Raw genomic sequence first — 24,877 nt, 5'->3', positions numbered from 1 at the left:
CATTGTTTAATCTTTACATTAATCTTCCATCTCAAAGTTCTCATTAATTTCTTCCTCTTCTTCTTTATTATTATTAGTACTACTACTACTACTACTACTACTAATATTGCTATTATTATTATTATTATTATTATTATTATTATTATTATTATTATTATTATTGTTGTTGTTGTTGTTTGTATTATTCGTGTTATATTTTATGTACTTTAAGTATGCTCTGTGTTTGATCAAGGATCCTGACATTGTTGGTCTTGCCTTGTTCATTCGCATCAGAAATCTGTTTATATTATATAATATATCTCTTTGATCTTTTCATAAACTCAGTATATAGGCTGGAAACCTGTGACCCGATCTTTGAGATCATTCTCAGGTATAACAACGCCACGTACTGAGTATTGTTATTATTACTATTACTATTAATTTTATTATTACTATTACTATTATTGTTGTTATTATTGTTGTTGTTTTATTAATTATAATTTATACAATTAACCTCTCTGTGGTTCGACCCCGGTCTTGCTGGGTTATTTATTACTGTGACACTCCTGCACTTGGGATAAGACATCAACTCTTTGATCGTGTCAAGTAGCTATTTTTTTTTAGAAAAAACATTATGGCAACTTATTAATTTTAACACTACAAGAGTTTTTTTTGTCCTTAAATGAAATATAGTGATAATCTCGTAAATATTTTATAATTTTTGTTGATTTTTTAGCGTGCTATAAAGTGTTATGAACTCATAAATTTAAAATGTAAATTATAATTTCCAAAAGAATGAAGGTAAACAAAAAAATAACTATTAGTTTTCCCAAAAATTTTTGACCAATTAATATTTTCAATAACCGTTTGGTTGCTAGAAAATTATGATACTATAGTTTTGGTTATACAGATCCAAATCTTTCATTTTCCCCTCTACACACCAAAACATTATGCTAACAACCTCTATAAACTCATTTTCAATCTCAAAATACATCTTAATTGGCAAAAAAACTTTTAAAATCCAACCAAATAAAAAAAAACCTCAATATATTATTGAAGTCTTGATCTTTTTTCTTCAGTCATGTTAAGGATTGTCAATTGAACACATGAAAACAAAGTTTAACAATTTCATGATTGGAAAATACCTTAATTGGAGTATTTTCCTCTCCTTTCGTTTCTCTTACAGCTATTTAGAGATAAAAACAAGAATATAATGAAATATTGTTACTTAAATGCAAAGATTATTAAAACTAGGAACTCAATCGCAAATATTAACCAGAGATACATAGAAAACTTAAAAAAAATGCGTAGTGAATGGATAGTATTTTAATTATGGATGAGAAAAAAAAACAAAAAAACTTATTAAACTAAAAAAACAAAAAATAAAACCAAAAAAACCAAACAAAAATACACCTATTAGAAAACAAAAAAAAATCAATTCTGTTTAGTTTTGGTTTAAAAAACCTAAAACTGATTAAACTAGACCAAACCAGAATTGTTGAACCCAAAACTTAAAAATATTATTAACTTAACAGAAGTATAAATAGAAAAGTGTCTAAAAACTCAAATCCAAAAATTCACTCTCACAACCTACACCCCCTTCCTCCTCTCAACCCTTTCTCTCTCGATGTCCCCCAAAGCCCTTTTCATAGTCAACCCCGCTTCTGCCTCTCTGGCTGTCTCCCATTTTTCTTCTCTCGCAAGTCTCTATTTTGAAAGCACGATTCTTCAAGTTTTTGGTTCTAGGATAATATAGAGTTATGGAAGGCATGTGTAGTTCCACTTGTGGATGTTCCCAAGCATGGAGAAAGAGTGTTTTATCTACCTGAGGGTCATAATGGACAAGTAAAGATTGGAATTTGAATATTTTTCTGTTTAGTGAGTGATGAAGTAAATGGGTATGGTTTAATTGGAATCTTTGAGTCTTGGATTGGTTTTTTATCTTTTATTTTTTCAATGACCGAAGTGTAAAAAAAGGGAGAAACTTTCTAATTTCTTGTACTATGTTACCTTCTCTTTTCTTATTGGTTTTTTATCTTTAAACCAAAGTGCATGAATAAAAAATAAACTGTAACCCTCACACCATGACTCTTGAGCCATGTGTTTTGAATATATGCATAGTGGTATGTAGTGGACTCGTTGTTCATAGTCTCATGAAATGCATCCCTTTGCAAAGATCAAATCATCACACTACACGAGGTCAAAGTTTATTGATCTTAACTGCTTGAGCTTGAAATGAGAATAGATCATCTTTGTTATTCATTTTACGTTCTAAAATAAATATATCCCTTGTGGTTCCTTTTTAGCCTGAATAAATTTTTGTTTCATGAAAATCTTGACTATGATCACACCTCATACTAGGAGCAAGCGAAAATTTCAATGATAAAAAAGAGGAAAAAGCTGTGAGAAAGCCGAAAAGGCAAAAGAGCCTAAGAAACTCAAATGCTAGGGGGCATGCCCAAATCACAAGAAAAACTAATAGCCTAAACAAAGTGAGTATGCCTGACCATAACAATGAAAAGGGGCATATCAAAGAAGAGTAGAAAAAAAGAGAGAGATAAAAGACACAAAAAGTCAAACTGTTGATATTGATCCTTAGTTTTTGAAACCTTGAAACACTCTTTGAGTCTTATGAATTATTTTCTTTCATAGTAAAAAATCACAGCTTACGTTACGTACCTGTAGAAGTCTTTTCTAATCAAGCAAGCAAGCAACTTAGAACAATACATAATGCTCTCAAAATGTAACGAGTACTTTTTCATAAGAGTTATGGCATCGAGAACAAGCTACTCATTATTATTCATGCTGATAAAATAAGTGTTCAAAAAGAGACAAATTTTTCTCAAACAAAACTTTGAGCTTTTTCTTGAGCCCTTCACTTTGAAAACCCATAAAAAAAGGTCACCTCATCACGTACTTTCACCAATGACAATATCGCCAACACAAGAGCAAGTCATCTCTTTTCCAGGAAATATAACCAAGGAGTTACAAGATTTCAAAAGCAAATTGTTTTAACTCACATCGAAACAATTTTTGTTTTCAAAATGCAAGATCAAGATTTCAAGATTCATTCTAGACAAATATTCCTTCACCAAACTGAAAATAAGAGAAATGAGAGAATTGTTACTCAAAACTATTATTTGTTTAAGTCGTTGATAGAGCACACTTAGAGGCAATGACTAGTACAATGGGGAAACATTTTGTTTAGAAGAAAACCGATCCCTTCAAGAAAAAAAGAAGAAGAGAGGAAAATTTCCTACAACAAGACTAGTGGACATTTTGGTTTACAAAAGGCAGCTTGATCCTTTCAACAACTGACACCGAATGTTTTTAACAGTTAGACAGGGAGTAATGAATGATCCTCTCAAATTATTCGACGAGACAATAAATCTCTAGCATGCAAGTGGGTCACGATGGGCACCATGAAGGCTGAGTTGTGTGATAAGAAGAGAATTTGGGACAAGAGATAAGGAAGGAACAGAGGAGAGAAAGGAAAGATTGTTTTATTAATTCAATGGTATCCTTCCATACAGAGTTTGTGAGCCTAAATAGGCCACCCAAAATAACAATAATTCGAAATAACAGGGATTCCCGAAGTGGAGCTGAAGACCAGGATTGCGATTAGCATTCCTACTTCCACCACTTTGATTATTTGACTAATTCAACTTGGCGATAAAAACAATGATAAAACCCAAAACAATAGCAGTCCACGAACTCAGCTGCTTCCACGTATTCAGCTCCTTGAGCCATGCAACACTTCCTCCACGTACTCTGCTACTTCTTATCATTGTGTAAACAAATCTGGAAATAGACTTACATGGGCCAACTCGAGTGGGCTAGAAGCCAAACAACGAAGATGATCATAATCAGAGATAGCAAGTCCTCACTAATCAAGCAACAAGAAGATTGAGAAGAAATGTGGACCTATATTTCAAATCAGGTAAGGATACATGCATGTTATCTAAACTTTGAGACATTAAACAATGTGTTTTGCAAAGATTCATAAGAGAAATCCTTGATGGGATCCCTCAAAAGGAAGGCCACCTTAAAATGGCAAAAAACAGAAAATGCTTGTGAAAATTGCTCACTTTATGAGAATTGTTTTTGACTTGGGCAGGCCGCCCATGAGAATTAGGCCACATAAAAAATCTTCGTATTTTTTAGGAAAGTCACCCATCACAATGAGACTTTTTGAGTTTTGATCTGGAAAGGCTGCCCATGAGAATTAGGCCACCCAAAAAATCTATATATTATTTCACCAAGGTAGGTGATTAGTACTTAAAAGTGCATTTTTATCAAGGTTTTATATCATCATTTTGCACTTGAAGTATCAATATCTCTTTAACATTTTATATCATCATTTTATATCATCATGTCTAATAATATAAGATACCTTTAATTTATGGTAAATGTTCATCTTAAATGCAAGCCTATCACATAAATCAAAGGATTGATTGATGAGTTTAACTACTAAAATTGAGAAGACAAAGAGAGGGCTAAGCTTAGAAAATAGATGCTGGTTTAGTCCAAACTGGAACATCATTCGGTTATTGGATCATAACTGTAGCTGTAGAACTTGGATTTAGGTCTGGTTTATATGTATGGAAAGCTAAGACATAGGCCTAAAACTTTCATGAAGAGTCCAAGATTCAAAATGAGCGTTTTCAATTTCAAATTGTAGCAACAACAGAGAAGTCAGAATCTGTCCTGCAGCCCAGACACTATTCAGTGTTCAGCCCATATCTCGAGTTCTAGAAGTCCAAATGCATCGATTCTTGTTTTGTTGGAAAGCTGAGACAATTTCCAAGAACTTTCATGAGACTATCTACTCAAATTCTGATGTTAGCAATGACATTTTCTACAGATAAGAAGATAAGGATTGTTACCAAGTCAAGAGGTGGCCACCCACTCAACAATTAGTCATCAAATCAATAGTTCCGAATTTTTATCTATAAAAGGAGGCATTTGCCATGCATTTAGGCATCTTGGTTTTCAGATCAAGATCAAGATCAAGATCATGTTCTTGCTCTTTTTCTTTATATTTTTGTAATACTTAAGTTTTGCTTTCATTAATCTCTTGTTTATGCTTTTCATTTCCTTCGCTATACTTATATAATTATGTTTTTATCTTGTTTATCTATGTTTCTCTTATTCATAATGTTCAGCTAAGTTTATTATGTCAAGGTGAAAATGTTACACTAATGATGTAAGAATAAGTATAGTATAAACTCAACATGGACTTTAATGTTTGATACTAACATGTTTTGTATTTATTATCTTACTCACTCTTAATACCTTGCTTGTTAAATGGTAATCTAGATTTGTGTTGAACAACCCTTGGTACAACAAATACTTGGCACTTTCATAGCCCAACTGTATGGTATAACCGACACCTGTGCTATGAAAGGAACTTGATTTGTTGTTAACATAAGTTATCACCATGAATACCTGATAATATTTACAAGTATTGGTATTGCTCGAATAAGATAATTAATGTAATCATGTTAACAATTTATAATCCGATTGGAACCTCCTTTGTGTGTGGTTTCTAGTCAAGTAATAAAAAGGGTTTATACTATACTTGTTTAAAATACCATTAGTGGATCCTCTAACCTTGACAATTATTTTATCATTGTTTAATCTTTACATCAATATCACATCTTAAAAGTTCTCTTCAACTCCTTTTCATTTATTGTTTATAATTTTATATAGTTCACCTCCCTGTTGTTCGACCCCGGTCTTGCCGGGTTATTTATTACTTCAACACTCCTACACTTGGGAGAAGAAATCAATCTTTTGATCGTGTCAGTAGGTCACCCATTAAAATGAGACCCCTTCTGAAAAATCCTCGTTTTTTTTCCATCCGGGTAGATTACCCATTACAATGAGATCATTTCTGAAAAATCTTTGTATTTTTTAAAAAAAACAATCTCTCTCTACATTCTTCGCCATTAGGCAGATCGGCTGGAACAAGTAGACCACTTGCGAGATTCCTTGCATTTAATCATCGGGTAGGTCACTTGGAATAATTATACCACATGCAAAATTCTTCGCATTCTTCACCATCAAGCAGGTCGCCTGGAACAATTAGACCACTTACGAGATCCCTCGCATTTTATCATCTGGAAGGTCACATGGAACAATTAAACCTCTTTCTTTTATTTTTTCTCTCCTGGGTAGTTTCCTAGGCTCTTGCCTTGGATGTTTTCTAGGATCAGAGGGAACCGCTATAATGAGCACTCAAAAGTGGATGTTGTTTTTCTTTGTTCTTTTTGTCGGTTTCTCTTTAATTTATCGAATTCTGCTTTCAAAAAAAAGAAAGGGAAGTAGAATTCTTTTTTTCTTCATTTTGCTTTTTCTGACTAGTTTATGTTCCCTCTTTCGCTTCTTCATCTTGGACTAGATTGTCGCCGGTCTGACAACAGCCGTATCCACTTTTATCTGGAATGTATCTTCTGAAAGTACTCACAAAATTCTTCGCATTTCTTCTTTACCATCAGGCAGATCGCCTGGAATAATTAGACCACTTGCGAGATCCCTCACATTTTAGCATCGGGCAGGTCGCCTGGAACAATTAGACAACTTGCGAAATTCTTCGCGTTTCTTCTTCACCATCGAGTAGGTCTCCTAGAACAATTAGACCATTCACGAGATCCCTCGCATTTTATCATCGGGTAGGTCACTTAGAACAATTAGACCACTTGTGAAATTCTTCGTGTTTTTTCTTCACCATCGGGCAAGTCACTTAGAACAATTAGACCACTTGCGAGATCCCTCACATTTTATCATCGGGCATGTTGTTACTTATTTTTAGGCCCCACGTGCTGGAGACAGTGTATACCTCTTTTGAACCAAATGCAGGAGTTTAGTTCATGATTGGTGAGGAATTGACAAAAGTAGAGAAGAAAGAAATGTTTTTTCAAACAATGTTTGAGCTGTTTTCTACCCTCTTTATCCTCCCCCTTTGCTGCCAAAATCATCAGTTTTCTTAGACTGATTAGGAGTCTTCATAATTCTAAATTCATTCCTTTTTTATCTGGTCTTTAAAGTTGGATAAATCCTTTAGAATTTGCACTAAAAAAATTGATTTTGTTATTGCCACAATTTGTTATTCCAACTTAGGCTTTGATTCTGACTTGGTTTCGTACGATATCTGACCATCCTAGCAATATTCTGTCACTCATGACATGTTGAAGAATTGACCTACACCTTTATTGGGTCCTAGGGCTCACTGTTCTTATGGCAGACTCTCAGTCAGATTGGGATGCGCGGCATTATCAGTTTCCTGAATCAGATCAAGAAATCCTTTTGACCAACCAGGTTGCGGCCAGATTCTGTTCTTCAAAACAAATTTATCTCACTTTGAACCCTTCATAAAAGTTGTAGACTTGTACGCGTAGATGAATTTAGGTTTTTGAATCTCCTAATTTCGATATCAGACGCTCAAGATATTCATATGAGAATATCTAATGAGAAAGTAGAGAATTCTGCCGCGAGAAGGATTCTGACCCGAGTTTTGCACTAAAGACTCTGCTTTCATCATAATTTTATTGGTTGTTATTGTTAGCTCATACTCTCAGTCATATCGGGATGCTCGGCATTGTCAGTTTCTGAATTAGATTAGGAGACCCTTGTTGACCAACTAGATTGCTGCCAGATTCTGTTCTTTAAAATGATTTTATCTCACTTTGAATCCTTCATCAAAGTTGTAGTCCTGGACGCGTAGATGAATTTGGGCTTTTGAATCACTTGATTTCAACATCAGAAGCTCAAGATATTCCCGTTTGAATATCTAGTGTGAAAGCAAAGAATCCTGCCGCGAGAAGGGTTCCAACCCGAGTTTGTTTGCAATTCTGTTCTTCAAAACAATTTTATCTCACTTTGGATCTTTCATGAAAGTTGTAGTCCTATATGTGTAGATGAATTTGGGTTTTTCAATCACTTGATTTTGATATCATAAGCTCAAGATATTCCTGTTTGAACATTTAGTAGAAAAGCAGAGAATCCTGCCGCAAGAAGGATTCCAGCCCGAGTTTTTTTTTCAGGTCTTGATTCGAGGGACCCGATTTAATGTTTTAAGGATTTATCAGATTAATTAAAGACAAATTTCAAACCTTGGAAAGTAAATAGGTTTCGTTCGAGGAATAAACAAAACAGGGACTAGATCAAGAAACATCAATAATGTCTGTTACTTGGCATCGTAAAACAGCCCCATGGGATTTAATTAGCAGGTTCATGGTCATTTTGAACATAACTATCCCATCTAATTTCTTTCCTTTTCTCCGCAACATGCTGCTATTTGCCATTTTGGAGCTGCAAATCACGTTTGTGCAGTTTTAATTCATAGGAGACAACAACTTTTGACATCTGCAAAATGCCATGAAGAGAAGAACCTCACTATCATCTAATGGCTGGGATTTTATCCCTAACATAGATGGCTGGGATGATGTGTTAATGTTGGAAAGAAATCACTAGAATCAGCACATAATCAATGAGAATATTGTAGTTTCCTCATATGTATTATTTGGCTGCAAATCAGCTGGGATTTGCATCCTAGATTAATGCATTGAATCTTTCCTAAATAGAGATATATTAGGCTATATATAAGCCCCCTCTACTGACCTAGCGAGGAGGGAGAAAAAAAAGAAACGGAGGAAAGACAAGAAAAAAAACGAGAGAGAGGCAGGCAATAGGAGAGAAAAATCGCAGAGAACAGAGGGAGTTTCTTTCCTTCATCTTATTTTTGGGGGAATTCATCTATTATTCACTGTTAATGTTTGGATAAAGAAATCCCAAAGGGATGAATATCCAAAATATTATTGGGAATAACTTGTTATTATTCGCTGTTAATGTTTGGATAAAGAAACCCCAAGTGGTTAATATCCAAAATATCTTTTTAGGAATAATAAGTCATCATACATCGTTGAAAGAAGCCTCGATTATAATTGGGGACATTTTAATATTTGACTCCACGGTTTACGAGCCGTGAAAGTATGAAATACTAAGGAAAAAATGGGCTTCTAAAGCACCTTGAATTTCCTTAGATTTCTATCTTAGTTTTTTTTGTTTCTCTTCCCTGCGATTTACGAGTCACAAACACTTGAAGTACTAAGGGAAAAATGAGCTTTTAAGCACATTGAATCTCCTTAGATTTCTATTTTACCTATCTCACAAATCATAGGTTATAAATTTAGTCTGAATCAAACACAGATTTCAAGAGATCTGCATTGGTTCTCCTTGGTACTTTGTAGACATATCTAAGGGTGTGATCCACATTGACCAATGGTTCTTTCTTTTTAGACTATGAGTCCAAGTTTGTTCATCATAGCAAACTTATCCTAGGAAAACTGATGGGATTAGAAAACACCAACACCATAGCAATTATAAGGCAAACCAAACACCAAGCAGCTTACCTTAGGTAGGGTGTACTAGAGGTGCTAATACCTTCCCTTTACGCAACCAGTCCCTTGCCTTAGAATCTCTGAAAGATCAGTTAGGTTTCCTAGTGACCATAATACTAGGTGGCGACTCCCTTATTCACAAAAACAAAAACCACAAAATCAATTCCCTGCTCCTGGGGAGGGTCGCAGCTCCGCCGCGCTTCATCACGAGGAGGCGACAGTGCAAGTCGACTGGAACAATTAGATCACTTGCGAAATGCCTCACATTTTATTATCGGGTAGGTCGACTGTAACAATTAGACCATTTAAAAAAAATAATCAAAAGAAAAGAAGAGGAAGGGTTTTCACGCTTATTTTTCTTTACAAAACTTACTATACAAAGTAAAAAAAAGAAGAAGAATTTTCCAATGCCTTTGCACCGTAAGCATTGTAAAAAGGGGTAACTATTATAACTCAATTTTGGCCCATAAGCTTTTAATTTAGTTTTACGGGGTTAAAATGTAAAATTGAAAGATAAAATATTTATTTTGATGAAAAGTGTGATTTGTTAACTTGCGCGAAAACTAGGGACTACAATGTACTTTTGGCATTCTATCCTTATCATTAAGAGAATGATAGTTATTCACATTCGAATTTGATTCTTAATCAAATTCAAATTTCAAAAAAGAAAATGAGTTTGTTTGAGATTTTGTTTTTATATGCGATGAGACTCTTACACTATAAATACAGATCCGAACAAGCACATAGGAGCGAGACATTACAAGAAAAAAGAAACATAAAAAAAGGGGCGGCGAACCCTAAAGAATCACCTTATATAAGACCAACCACGACCCACTGCCTTTTTTTCTCTCTCCAAGAAGCAACCAATACCAATACTAGCCAGCACCCTCTCTCTGTCCATATCTCCGCCACCAACACCAAGAAAAGAGAAATCAGCTCCATCTTTTTGTCCCGGTAACCCCTTCTTCGGTTGAACTCTGCTGCATGCTGTTAACTTATCATGCCTGGTCCTCGTCAAGGTAGGATATCACTAAACCACCAGGCCAGAAAGGTTGCATCGTGGACAACTCTTCTTACCAGCAGCAATAACAGCAAAGTCGCCAAGACAGCAGTGGGGTCGCTCCTCCTTTCCTCCTCACCGAAAAAACCAGCTCTCCTCATCTAGATTGCTGCCATGATTTCCTCTCCTCTGATATAGCAGCAACACTGGTTCCAGCCATTTGATTTCCAGTCACACCATCAGCAACAAACGCCAGCCGCTCCTCAAAACAAGCTGCCACTGTGAGCAGGAGAAATCCTCTTCTCAGCAAGATGCCATCGTGAGCAGCAGAAGGTTTCCTCTCAGACATGCAATCTTTGGTTTTACAATGAACAAACATTAGAATTCTCTTCTTTAAGTTGTGCAACAGCAGCATCAACCATCCTATCTTCGACTGAGAGCAGAATCCATCAGAGGTTCTCATTGCCAGCTGAAGGTAAGTTTCAGTCCAACCCCAAGCAACATCCAGTAACTCTTCACAACACCGACTCTCCTGCTCTAGATTGCTGCCGCGATCTCCTCTCCTCTGCACCAGCTATGAATAGCAGCACACTACAAGCTCCAACAGGCGCTCCTCTCCCTACCGTGCTCCTCCGACCAACAGCTACATTCCCTTTCCATAATAGCGAGGAGCAACAGAAACCAAAAAGGAAAAGGGAGAGAAATTAAAAAAAAAAAAGGAGACCAGGGAGAAAGGAGAAACACAGAAGAATGAAGAGAAAGTCAAGATGTTTGCCCAGCCACCGGTCTCCAGCGTCATTCGGCTGTCTCCCTCAACTTCGCCTTCAGTAGAAGCACGTACAGGTTGTTGGAAAAAATAATGACAGAACAAAGGAGGGATCACCACTCACACAATTTGGTGGAATACAGTACAATAAATAATGATATTCTCACACTTTTCATTATCAAATCCAGACAATATATATAGACATTATAAAATATCTTTTACAATCTCCAAAGAACTTAATTAATATTAGACTCTTCAATACTTACTCTAGATTCATAGTACTACTAGATTCATACTACTACTAAATTCATAGTATTTATAATGTAAATGATTATTCATTGAACTAACTTCAATACACTTAATCTTGATAAACATGTTTAATAACTAACATTCTCCCCTCTTAAACTTGTCCCGTCTATCTTCATGATTCCAAGCTTCTTTTGCAAATAACAGAACACATCAGTCTTCAATGGCTTTGTAAAAATGTCTGCAATTTGTTCATGAGTTTTGACATGAACTAACCCCACATCGCCTTCTTTTATGTGCTCTCTGATTAAGTGAAATCGAGTATCAATATGTTTTGAACGTTCATGATGAACTGGATTCTTTGCAAGTGCTATGCAGACTTGTTATCAACAAAGATTCGTGTAGCCTTGCTATGTTTCTGCTGCAAATCTTCCTTCAGTTTCCTTAGCCATATTGCATGACACACACACGATACAGCAGCAATGTATTCTGCTTCACATGTGGATAATGCGACAATAGATTGTTTCTTTGATGTCCACGTGAAAGTTGTTTCTCCCATAAAGAATACAAATCCAGTTGTGCTTTTTATGTCTTCCAAGCTTCCTGCCCAGTCACTATCACTGTAACCTGTAATTTCAAGATTCTGCGAAAATAAATAAAACAATCCATAGCTTGAAGTTCCTTTAACAAAACGAAGGATCCTCTTTGTTGTCTTCAAATGTGAACTTCTTGGCTTCTCTATATATATGTTAATCAAGCTAACTCTAAACATAATGTCTGTTCTGGTACATGTTAAATAACGCAAGCAACCCACAATACTTTTGTAGTATGTAGGATTAACTAAATATCTTTCTCCTTCTTTAGTTATTTTGGTTCCATATTCAATTGGATTGTCTGCTAGACAACAATCTTCCATGGCAAATTTCTACAAAACTTATGTTGTATACTTGGTTTGTGAAATGAAGATTCCATCACTGCACTGCTTCACCTATAATCCCAGAAAATAGGCCATGAGACCTAAGTCTGTCATTTCAAATTCATTCACCATGGATTGCTTGAAGTCTTGAATCATAGTTGGATCATCCTCTGTGAAAAGTATATCATCAACATATAAACAAACAAACATTACTCTGCCTTGTAAACTTTTCTTCACATATAATGCATGCTCATAAGGGCATCTTGTGAATCCTTTCTGGGAAAGATAGCCATCAATCCTGGAGTTCCATGCTCTTGGTGCTTGTTTAAGCCTATAAAGAGCTTTCTTCAATCTGCAAACCTTCTCTTCTTCTCCTTTTACCACAAAGCCAGCTGGTTGTTCTACATACACTACCTGTTCAAGGTTGTCGATGCTGACTTTACATCCATCTGAAATATCTTCCATCATGTTGGAGATTTCTGCCTTAAAACATTTTGACAGATATATACTCAGATCTAGAGGGAACATCCTATTTCTAGTCATTTTAACTGAAGCAATTGCAGCTCCAGACTCATAAAAAATCTTCAGATTCTTATCTTTCATCTGCACTTCAAAGCCTTTCTCCAGAAACTGCCACAAACTCAGAATGTTGTTCTTCATGTCTGGAATATAAGAAACTTCTGATATGAACTTTTGCTCACCATTCTTAAGTTCAATAAGAATTCTGCCTCTTCCTTTAACTGGTATTTGAGAAAGATCTCCAAAGGTAATGTTACCTTTATAACTTTCATCGATATCAACAAATGCTTCCTTCATACCACACATATGATTTGATGCTCCTGTATCTAGATACCAGGTGCTGGAGTTGCTACCATCAAATTTTCCACAGGCCAACAATAATGCAGGCTCTTCATAGTCAATTTCTTTCTCGGCAAAGTTGACATTCTTGTCTTCAAATTTGTGTTGTGAACTGAAGCAAAATGACAATACTCTTTACAATTATAACATTATACGTTTGCATTATTATTCCTCCAATTTAAATATCCTCCATGACTTCTTCCTCTGCTTCTGCCATGGCCTCTGAAATTAAAATTTTGATTTCGTGCTCCATGAGATTCTTGATTTCTGAATGATCTTCCTCCTCTTCCTCATCTATGAATAAACTTCCTCTATGAAATGCTCCTCTGCCAGATTCATTAACATTCTTCACAATTAACTTTGTCTGCAATGCTTGTTCAAGAGATCTTCATTTTCCTCTTCTATCAATTTTCTGCTCATGGGCTTGCAGAGATCCCATTAATTCTTCTACTGTCAGATCTTTCAAATTCTTTGATTCTTCAATTGCTACAACCACATGATCAAACTTTGAATCCAGAGACCTCAGAATTTTCTCCATCACACGAACATCATCAATATTTTCACCATTCCTTCTCATCTGGTGAACCACAGAGATTACTTTTGTGAAGTAATTTGAAACTGTCTCATTACTTTCTTTACTCAACTTCTCAAAGTCTCCTCTCAATGATTGCAACCGTACCCTTTTTGTCTTTTCAACTCTATTATAAGTCTTGTTAAGCATTTCCCATGCCTCCTTTGACATCTTTGCTGGTGCCACCATCTTAAGAGTTGCTTCATCAAGTCCTTGATAAATGGTGAATAACGCCTTATTATCCTTCTTCCTTGATTCTCTCAATGTTTGTCTTTCTGCATTACTCATTGATGTCTCTTCTCTTATTGATTCTGGTTCAGTGTAACCATCTTCAACTAACTCCCATAACTCTTGTGATCTTAGTAGTGCCTTGTATTGAATACACCACATATCATAGTTTTGTTTGGTAATACGGGGAATATGAAATTGAGAATTGTTGTTGCTGGAAGCCATATCTGCTCTCAAGCTCTGATACCACTTTGTTGGAAAAAACAATGACAGAATAGAGGAGGGCTCACCACTCACACAATATGATGGAATACAATACACTAAATAATGGTACTCTCACACTTTTCATTATCAAATCTAGACAATATATATAGACATTATAAAATGTCTTTTACAATCTCCAAAGAACTTAATTAATATTGACTCTTCAATACTTACTCTAGATTCATAGTACTACTAGATTCATAGTACTACTAAATTCATAGTATTTATAATGTAGATGATTATTCATTGAACTAACTTCAATACACTTAACTTGATAAACAAGTTTAATAACTAACACAGGTAAGTTTCCTTCCTTCCTTTCTAAAATAATTAACCATTTATTGTTGCATGCATGCGTGAACCATTCACGCATGTGTGCAATAGTGGTCAGCCGGGTCACTGGCTTGGGCCAGTGACTAGGTCGGGCCATTGGGTCTAGCCCAATCCATATAGCAGGGCTAGATCTAGCCATAAAAAAAACAAATAAAAATAGCTTCCTTTTTTTAAAACTCAAATTTTACGGGTTTATTCACTAGTGCCAAAGTCATGAGTTCTATATTTTTAGGTTGTGCAATATTTACCAACACCAAAGTTGATAATATTTGTAAATAATTGTTCACTGACGCTAGAGTCAGGAACATCGTAGAAACAAAAAAAAAAGGAAAACAAATTCTTAGCAATTTTAGACAAAACAAGCAATGCAGTCTGCCTTATATAAGACGCTTAAGAGATAATAACATCTTTTCTTTCGTGTAACCAGTCTCATACCATAGAATCTCTTTTGACTAGTTAGGGTTCATAGTGATCATAATATTAGGTGGCGACTCTTTAAACTAGACATTTTCCTGCAAAAAACAAGATGTTAGATATCTGTTCTTTTATCAAATATTTTTAATTAGTCGCCGCCATGTCCTGATGTGATAGTTGTAATTATTTTTACACATAAGGTTGTAATTCTCGGGTTTTGTTGGTAAGGGCTTGTGTTTTGCCATCTTAAATTTTTAATTACTTATTTCTTCTTTGAATTTACCATCTATTAGAATTGATTTGGAGTCTTAAAGAATTGGTGTTTTTTATTTCCTTTTTTAAGATTGTAAACTAAGGGAATGAATTTTTCCCTTTTATCACTTGTCCGAGACATGTAAATTTGTAGTGTTTTCATGTGAATTGGTGATGTGCTTTTTTGATAGATTGAATATTTGAAAAAAGTATTTTTCCCTTCTTAATGAGAAGAGCCAAAAGCTCTACTATGTTTTACAACAGATATTGAAATGAGAGTGATCAAATGTGGAAGTGGTTTATCTTCTAGTGAGGGTGACAACACAAGTTCCACTGCTACTTGCTCTGCATAGTAGAAGGATGTGAGATGGTTGGTATAGTTATGCGTATTGTTACAGAAGGATGTATATAAGGTGGCTTCTGTATTGGGCTACGTTGAAATCTATGAAGGTGTAGATAATAGAGATGATAGATGTAAGGTGATTGTGGTGGCTAGAAGAAAACAAGAGAAGAGATGGAGCTAGGGTAAGATTTTCAGCACCTAGTTTTTTTATAAAAAAAAAATTGTGGTGATTTTTTAATTTTAACATTCCAAGAGCTTTTTAATCATTAAATAAAATATAATGACAATCTTGTAAACAATTCAATGTTTTTTGTTGGTTTGTTTTGGCGCGCGGTGAAGTGTTATAAACTCATGAACTTCAAAATATAAATCATAATTTTTTAAAGAATAGAGACAAAGAGAAAAGATGACTAAACTACAAAAGGGTCAGGTTAATTTTTCCAAAATGTTTTGACCAATTAATATTTTCAACAATCATTTGGTTGCTAGAAAATTACAAGACTGATAATTTGGTACGTAGTTTTGTTCGTGCAAATCTAAATCTTTCATTTTCCCCTCCAAACACCAAAACATCATGCTAACAACCTCTATAAACTCATTTTCAATCTCAAAATACATCTAAATTAACCAAAAACAACCTTCAAAACCCAACTAAATAAAAAAAATCTTTATATTATTGAATTCTTGATCTTCTTGCTTCTGCTATGTTAAGGCTTTTTATCACCATCAAATAAATATCCTTGTCAATCGAATACATAAAAACCAAGTTTAACAATTTCGAGGTTGGAAAATACCTTAATTGGAGTATTTTCCTCTTCTTCCTTTTCTCTTACAACTGCTTAGAGTTAAAAACAGAATTAGAATGAAATATTGTTACTTAATTGCAAATATTATTAAAATTCAGAACTTAATTGCAAATATAAACTAGAGCTACATAGAAAACTTAAAGAATATCAATGCATAGTGAATGGATAATGTTTTAATTAGGAATGAGGAAAAAAAACAAAAAAACTAGGGAAACAAAAAAAAAGCAACAAAAAAAAACAAAATCAAGAACAACCCTGAAAAAAATGATTAGAAGAATTAAAAATACTATTAACATAACATGGGTGACATAACCCAATTTTTTAATTTTCAAAAAAAATAATAATAAATAATAAATAAATAACAAAAAATGAATGAAAAAAATAATTTGAAAATTGGGTTAAGACAACACAAATTGAAAGTTTGAGGACTAATAAGGATGAAATTATAAATTTGGGAGTCAATTTGGTAAAAAATTAAAAGAATTGATAAGTATGGGGACTTAATTAAACTTTGATTTAATTAATTAATGCAATCAAAGGCTTAATTGAAGAAATATCAAAGTTTGGGGTTGATTTGGGTTAAAATTGCAAGAAATTAAAGTTCAAGGACTAAAATAAATAGGTGGTGATACTATAAAGGGTTAATTGATATTTCATAGAGGTAATTTTGAAAGAATTTAAAGTTGAAGGGTTAATTAAAGGTTAAATTGAATAATTCAGAAATCAATAACTGTTTTGTAAATGATGCTGAAATTCAAGGATACAATTCTAATTGATCGAGGAGCAAAATTAAAAATAGTCATTTTAATCAAGAAAACGACTCGCCTTCTTCCTCAGGAATCGTTTCAGCAGTAAATGCACCAAAACAGTTTCAATTATGGACCACGTCTCCCAGCTGCTATCCCTCGCCCTCACGATGCACGAATGCTTGGCATTCTCTGGCTTTATAAAAGCCAGAGAAAGGCCACGAATGAGGGGGGAGGGGAGAGGATAGGAAAAAAAACCAGTAGAGAGAGAAGGGGATGAACGAGCAAATACAGGAAGGAAACGAACGTAAGAACAGAAAAACCAAGGGAGGAGAGGACAGGGAAAAACCAGTAGAGAGAGAAGGTGACGAAGGAGCAAATACAGGAAGGACGAACCAGAGAAAAAAAAACAGAGGCAGAGTGAAACAGAGGAAAGGAACTGTAGAATCTCCTTCAAAACTCCAGCAACCGGGAGCAAGCTCAAGCCAACATAGAACAACACAGGAACAAAAAAACACAGAGGAACAGACGACACCTACACTGAAGAGAAAGGAAGAAAACCTGAGAACACGATGAGCACCACAAGAATACCAGGCAGACACTAAGGGAGACAGGGAGAACAAGATAAGAAAAAAGAAGCCAAGCAAAGAAAAGCAAGACCATAGGAGAAGCGCACAAAGAACAGAGGCAGAGGAGAAGAAAGTAGCTTTGGCCAGTCCTCCATCACGTCTTTTTTTTTTTTTTTTTACCGACTAAGTCTAGTTATTTTTGTCAATCCAGACCTAGTTATATAAGATCTAGGGTCAACTTGGTAATTCATTAATTTGAGATCTGATAGGGGTTTGTTTATGATAAAATTTAGTTTTTTTCTTTCAAAACCATATTGTTTTTGGTTTATGTATCATTTAAAAAAAGTCTAAAATGACAATGATTTTTTACCATATGGGTCTAGTTGTTTTTGTTCATCTACTTCTGGCAACAAATCTAAGAAACCATTGTAGTATTCAAATTGAAATACGGTCCATTAGTTGAGCATCTTGAAAGAAAAAAGAGAAAACTCACTGAATACTGACATTGAAAGAGAAAAAACAAGAAAAGGCAAAAGGAAAAAAAGAAAAGAAAAGAAAAGAAAATGGTAGCATATGTCCTCTCATCACCATGATCAGTCAGCGACAAACTCAATCTTGACATTAGCAACGGTAACAGAATCACCACCAGTCCGAGGCACGAAAGTCACCACAAGGGTATCATCTCCTTCAGCTTCCAGATCTTCCAACAATCCTGTAATCCCCAATACCATAGTTGTCTTTGATTTTTTTGCATGCTTGTGAGGCACATTGACGAAACTTCCTGCAAACTCGGACATGTCTGGTCCACCAGGTGAATCAGGTTCATCGTTGACGAGGACATCGAACTTAATTAATTGATTTTCTTCATACTCAATCCCTTCAATAACTAAAACTTCATCTTCATCTTCTTTCTCCGTCGCGCTTCTTGATTTCTTTGGCCTGGAAACCTCCACACTTATGACTTTATCCAAGACAACAGGGAATGCACTAATTGGTGTTAATACAACGCTTTTTTCAGCTGCACGACGTGATTTTTCCTGCCTTGTTAATTTTGGTGTTGCTCTAGTTGTCAGCCAAGGAATAGGAACATCTTGAAAGCCATATCCTAGCTTCTTGGTGTCAAGAGTATCTTTAACCTTTACTCGAACCAGCTCTTTATTCTCATCCCAGAAAAGAAACTCTGAATTAAGCCAATCAGGATCCTCGATATCCTTTCGCTTCCCTCCAGGTATTTTCTTCCACAAGTCCCACATTCGGTCGACGTTCGAGTGATGACAATAAAATATGGGATCTCTCCCTGCTGAGTAGAAATTGCCCATATTTTCCCCTTTAGTTTGATTGGGGTCGCCGGTCCAGATGTGAATCTGAGTGTGTGGGGTGGTCTCAATTGTACCCATTCCAGGACTTGGATCATCACCAGCACGATATGGTTTTCCAAAAAAGAGAGTAGGCTTCGTGGCACCGGACACCATTTGCCTGTACATTACGTTAAGATTGCTTGCATACAATTCCTCTGCTTTTGCAGGGTCTGGATTCGCATCTCCTGTGGCGTAATTAAGATCAAACAATGTCGGAGGTTGGTGATTCGCATCGCGAAGGGGGTCATAAAGTGGTGATTTGGGGTCAGTAAAAATGGCTGGTATTTGCATGCCGGCAGGGGCATCCCAATTCCAGAAAGGCAAAGCGAAAGTTGGATCATCAATCAGTTTACCCAAGATTCTTTCGAAGTAGTATAAATAGGCTCTATGCCAGGGAAAGAAGAGCCACGAGAAGTGAATTTGAAGTTGTAAATCAGGAAAGCCTGCTTGGTGATAAGCACCATCACAATAAGCACAATGAACGTTGGCTTGGCTCTTGAAGCTACGTGGATCATCGTCAGGAAGACTTTTCATCAGTGCAATGGCTTTGGCGTATTTAGCTAAGGAGGCTTTATCAACTAAATGAGCAGCAGGCCTAATGCGCATTGGGGAGGACGCAGAAGGGAATTCGAAGTTTTTGATCTTTGTGGATGTTTGAGGGCAACAGTTCGTGGGATTACTTTCGGATGGCAGGGTAACTAGCTCACATTGGGTTATGTCTGGGGGTGCAATGGGGTTAGCATAGGCAAATGGATCACTAAGACTAGTTGCTCCATAGAGTCCACCGAGACCAATGAGCAGATCTCTTCTGGTGGCAGGGTTTTGTTCATGATCATTCTTGCCTGATTTGCAAGAAACAATCGGGATATTGGGACGGTTTGGCTTTTTAACTCTGGAAACTTGGTGTGTTTTCGGGAAGGAAGGCAAGAAAGAGGAGGCAGCTAAAGGGATGCTACTGGAAAGAGAGATACAGGACGCCATAGTTTGGTTTGGTGTGGGGGTGAAGGATTCTTGGATACCTTATATAAGAAATGTCTATGGTGAAGCGAATACTGTGGCTTCCATTAAAATAATCTCAATCCGAGTGAATGTGATCGGTAAATCTTTTTTTTGAAATTTTTTTTTTATCCTAATAATTACGTGTTAGAGTTTTTTCAAGTTCATTGAAGATTTACATGATCATTGACTTCAGGATCATGTGATTAAGCAAGATGCGTGCAAGTTGACACAAAACCCTTGTTAATAAAAAAATTTATACTTTGACGCGAAAACTTTTATTAATAAAAAATATATATATTTGAATTGAAAGAAGCTAATAGATGCAACCAGTTAATACAAATTTGAGATTATAATAGTTTTTATTTTAAAAAAAATGTATTTATATAAAAAAATTAATATTTTATAGTTTTCTATAATTTTAATATCAAAAATTTTATTTAATATATTTTCAAATAAAATCCCTTTTACAAAGTACATGACACAGCCTCAGAGGAACGGACGTGAAATTATGCATGCTCTATATTCTGTCCCCGTTGTCCTTTTACAGCCAACTTATTGCATTTATGTGGTGAGATTCAAAAATCTATTGAGCCTTCTGAGCATGTGGACAATGTGCATTAATCTTCGAAGGCTTTTCCACAGCTATAGCCGTCTGAGCATGTGGGACAGGAGAAAAGGCACTCGAATCTCAAGTGATGACCCCTGAGTGTACACTAGTATCAGATAAACCTTGTTTATCAAAAGTTGCCGCATGTCTATTTCATTTTAATAATGGAGCTAACCTCTATAATCATTAAACCAATGTCTTAACATTAATAATTATAAAACATGATTAGAAAGAGGTCGACACTATGATAAAGGCCATAAGAGTAAAAAATGAAAAGAAAAACAAATAGATAAACATGTTAAATCGAATCTTGCTATATAATGGATGAAGCAATATATATATTTTTTTTGAACAAGTTGGTATACATTTTGTCGGCACTAAGCATGTCACGAATCGAATCTTCTCCAAAGTTCAAAAAAGATGCTGTAACTTGAACACCGTGTAATAGGGTTGAATAGTTGGAACTATAATACAAAAGTTACATTTTAGCTCTAAGATTTTAAAATTTTGTAATTGAACCCTCCAACTCAAAGTTTATTTTATAAAAAATACATGTTTTCACCTAAAAATCATAGATTATCCAATTGGAACCCCAAATACTATTTTTCTGGTTTGTCTCTAAGTGTAAATTAACAAGATCAATTGCAAAAGCATGCTTAGATTGGAAGTTGTATATCCGATAACTTTCTCCATAATAAGATTCATGTTTTTTATATGAAACTCAAATTCACATATTAAACTTAATATGATAATGGAGTTATTAAAACTTGAAAAACAATAAAGATCCTGGAGCCATATATTGTTGCGACAAACATAAGATTTAGAAATTGAGAGTAATGGCCCAAATACAAGATTTAGAAAAAAAATTTATTTGGTTACTAGAAAATTAGGAGACTATAGTTTTGGTCATACAAATCCAAATCTTTCATTTTCCACTCTACACATCAAAACATTATGTTAACAACCTTTATAAATTTATTTTCAGTCTCAAAATACATTTTAATTGGCAAAAAAACCCTTTAAACTTTTTTTAGAATAATTTTAAAAACACATCCTTTATGGTAGCATGCTAATAATGGAGCTAACCTCTATAATCATTAAACCAATGTCTTAACATTAATAATTATAAAACATGATTAGAAAGAGGTCGACACTATGATAATGGCCATAAGAGTACAAAATGAAAAGAAAAACAAATAGATAAACATGTTAAATCGAATCTTGCTATATAATGGATGAAGCAATATATATATATATTTTTTTTGAACAAGTTGGTATACATTTTGTCGGCACTAAGCATGTCACGAATCGAATCTTCTCCAAAATTTGACTAATTAATATTTTCAATAACCATTTGGTTACTAGAAAATTAGGAGACTAAGCATGTCACGAATCGAATCTTCTCCAAAGTTCAAAAAAGATGTTGTAACTTGAACACCGTGTAATAGGGTGTAATAGGGTTGAATATAAATTGTTAACTCTAAACACTAAAGTTGGTATACTTTATAATTTTTGTTAACTCTTTTTAAGCGTGCTAATAAATTTTAAAATATAAATTGTACTTTCTAAAAAAATTAAGGAAAAAAATAAACTATCACTACCAGAAAACTACAGAAAAACAACGGAATTACCGACGGAATTTTTCCGTCGGTAATATATACCGACGGAAATAATTCCGTCTCCAAATCTGTCGGTATATACCGACGGATTTATTCCGTCGGTATTTCCGTCGGTATATACCGATGGAAATATTCCGTCGGTATATACCAACGGTTTTGCCGACGGAGTATACAGTTCGTCTGGAAATACGCAACGGCATGGTGACGTCAGGCGATTTTACCGACGGAAATTACCGAGGGATTCAAACTGAGATGGCCGTACAGTGACGTGGCGCTGTCACCGACAGCATCACCGACGGAATCACCGACGGGAATATTCCGTCGGAAAAAACCATTATATGCCCCCATCTGCCGACACTCTCTTCCTCTGTTTCTCCTTCTTCTTCTTTCTCATCCCACCTCTCCCCTCCCAAACTGCAGCCAAACACCCATCCCAAACTCTCCACTATTCTCAACACGAGCACTCAAGTTTCTTATATCTTGTACGTGGTCACAATATCCGTTTCTTGTAGATTTTATCATTTTTTTGTAAGTAAATCTATCCTTTTTAGTTTTAATATTTAATTGTGAATTTTATTGTTTTAGTATATGTATTTTGTTAACGTTTGTACTTGTTTAATTGTTATTTGTCAAAGAAGCTTGTAGTATGAATGTATAATTTTGTAGTTGTTATAGTTTGTTTTAGATTTTGTCAAATTATATTTGTTTGTAAATTGTTGAAATTTTGTTTGAATTACACCGAATTAAATGTGTCGTTGTGATGAAATAAATAATTAATAGCTTGTTTAAGTGTCTTGTTTAATTGTTATCAATTATATTTCGAAGTTGTGATTAATTCTGTAAATTTATATATGTATAAATTTGTATGTATGAACGTTGATAGTTGATAGTTGATAATTGATAATTGATAATGAATATTTAACATAAGTGTTGTTTTAGTTTGTTGGATAATGTCGGGGAAAACCAATATTTTTATTATGTTTTATAGAGGTTCAATAGAAGTCATGGATGATCGTTCATGGATGTATCGAGACTCACCTCAAGGATTGCGGAGGATGGATTATTGTAACGGTGTCCAGGGTTTTATTAATTTCGCAACATCTATTCCGAGGAATTTTACTGATGGCGGTATTAGGTGTCCATGCAGGAAGTGTAAAAATTTAAAGTTTCTGCATCAAGATGTTGTAACGATGCATCTTCTAACCAAATGGTTCATGGAAGATTACATGTGTTGGTATGCTCACGGAGAACTATTTGTTCCTGATGAGAGCATGGAAGAACAGGTGGTTGGGTCAACTTCTAGTGCTAGTAACATGCATGAAGTTGGAAATGAGAACAATAATCCTTACAGGAATATGGTTATGGATGCAATGAGAATGAGTGAAGCTAATGTCAGGGAATGTCCAATCGTAGAAGAAGAACCTAATGCAGATGCAGCAAGGTTTTTTGATCTGTTGAGAGATTCTGACGAACCATTATGAGATGGCTGCACGAACCACAGTAAATTATCAGCCGTAGCACAGGTGTTCACCATCAAGTCAGATCACGGGTTGAGTGAGGCCGGTTATGACAAGATTATTGAATGGGCGAGAAGCATTTTACCTGAAGGGAACAGGCTGAAAGAGAACTTCTATGCTGCCAAGTCCATGATGAAACCCCTCGGTTTAGGATACCAGAAAATTGATATATGCCCTAACTTCTGCATGTTATACTACCTTGAAAATGCTGAGATGACCGAGTGCATGACATGCGGGCATTCCCGTTACAAACCCAGAACTGGTAGAGGGAAGACTCTCGTGGCATATAAAAAACTTAGATACTTCCCAATCACACCTAGACTGCAGAGGTTATTCATGTCACCAAGGACTGCTGAGCACATGATATGGCACCAATCACACCATGCGGTTGATGGAGTGATGGTTCATCCTTCTGACGGTGAAGCCTGGAAACACTTTAACAGTATGCATCCTCCCTTTTCAGCTGAATCAAGGAACGTGCGTCTTGGGTTGTGTACAGACGGATTCAACCCAATGCTGCTCCTTATTCTTGTTGGCCGGTCATACTGACGGTTTATAACTTGCCACCGGGGATGTGTATGAGGCCGGAGTTCATGTTTTTATCTATGGTCATACCAGGTCCGAGCAGTCCGGGGCGGAATATAGATGTTTGTCTTCGTCCGTTGATTGATGAGTTGACGCAGTTGTGGTCCTCTGGAGCTTTGACTTATGACATCTCGAGGAAACACAATTTTGTTATGAGAGCGGCTTTGATGTGGACTATCAATGATTTCCCAGCTTATGGAATGGTTTCTAGTTGGAGCACGCATGAAAAGCTAGCATGTCCATATTGTATGGAGAACAACAAGGCATTCACGCTAACAAACGGGGGTAAAGCTTCTTTTTTTAACTGTCACCGTCGTTTCTTGCCACATAACCACAGGTACAGAAAGAACAGAAAGGATTTCTTTGTTGGCAGAGTTGAAAATGATGTTGCACCCCCGCGTCTTTCCGGTGAAGAATTGTTTGATGTTGTGTCAGAGTACGGTGAAATTGTGTTTGGTCTCCAATCAGGTAAGCAGAAGTTTCCTGGTTTTGGTTTGACC

The 24,877-nt window shown here is 35.5% G+C and overlaps 1 protein-coding gene across 1 annotated transcript; it reads right to left on the bottom strand.

Moving 5' to 3' along the window:
• Positions 1–18,108: 18,108 nt before the first annotated feature.
• LOC18095465 (polyphenol oxidase, chloroplastic) lies at positions 18,109–20,065 on the bottom strand. The gene has a single exon (XM_006370063.3). It carries the CDS (start codon positions 20,029–20,031, stop codon positions 18,286–18,288), a length of 1,746 nt encoding a protein of 581 aa, XP_006370125.3. The 5' UTR covers positions 20,032–20,065; the 3' UTR covers positions 18,109–18,285.
• Between the last annotated feature and the right edge of the window lie 4,812 nt (positions 20,066–24,877).

This window comes from Populus trichocarpa, chromosome 1, assembly GCF_000002775.5.
Source record: "Populus trichocarpa isolate Nisqually-1 chromosome 1, P.trichocarpa_v4.1, whole genome shotgun sequence".
In the NCBI taxonomy this organism is placed as follows: Eukaryota; Viridiplantae; Streptophyta; class Magnoliopsida; order Malpighiales; family Salicaceae; genus Populus; species Populus trichocarpa.
This window is presented reverse-complemented; position numbering and strand designations above follow the sequence as displayed.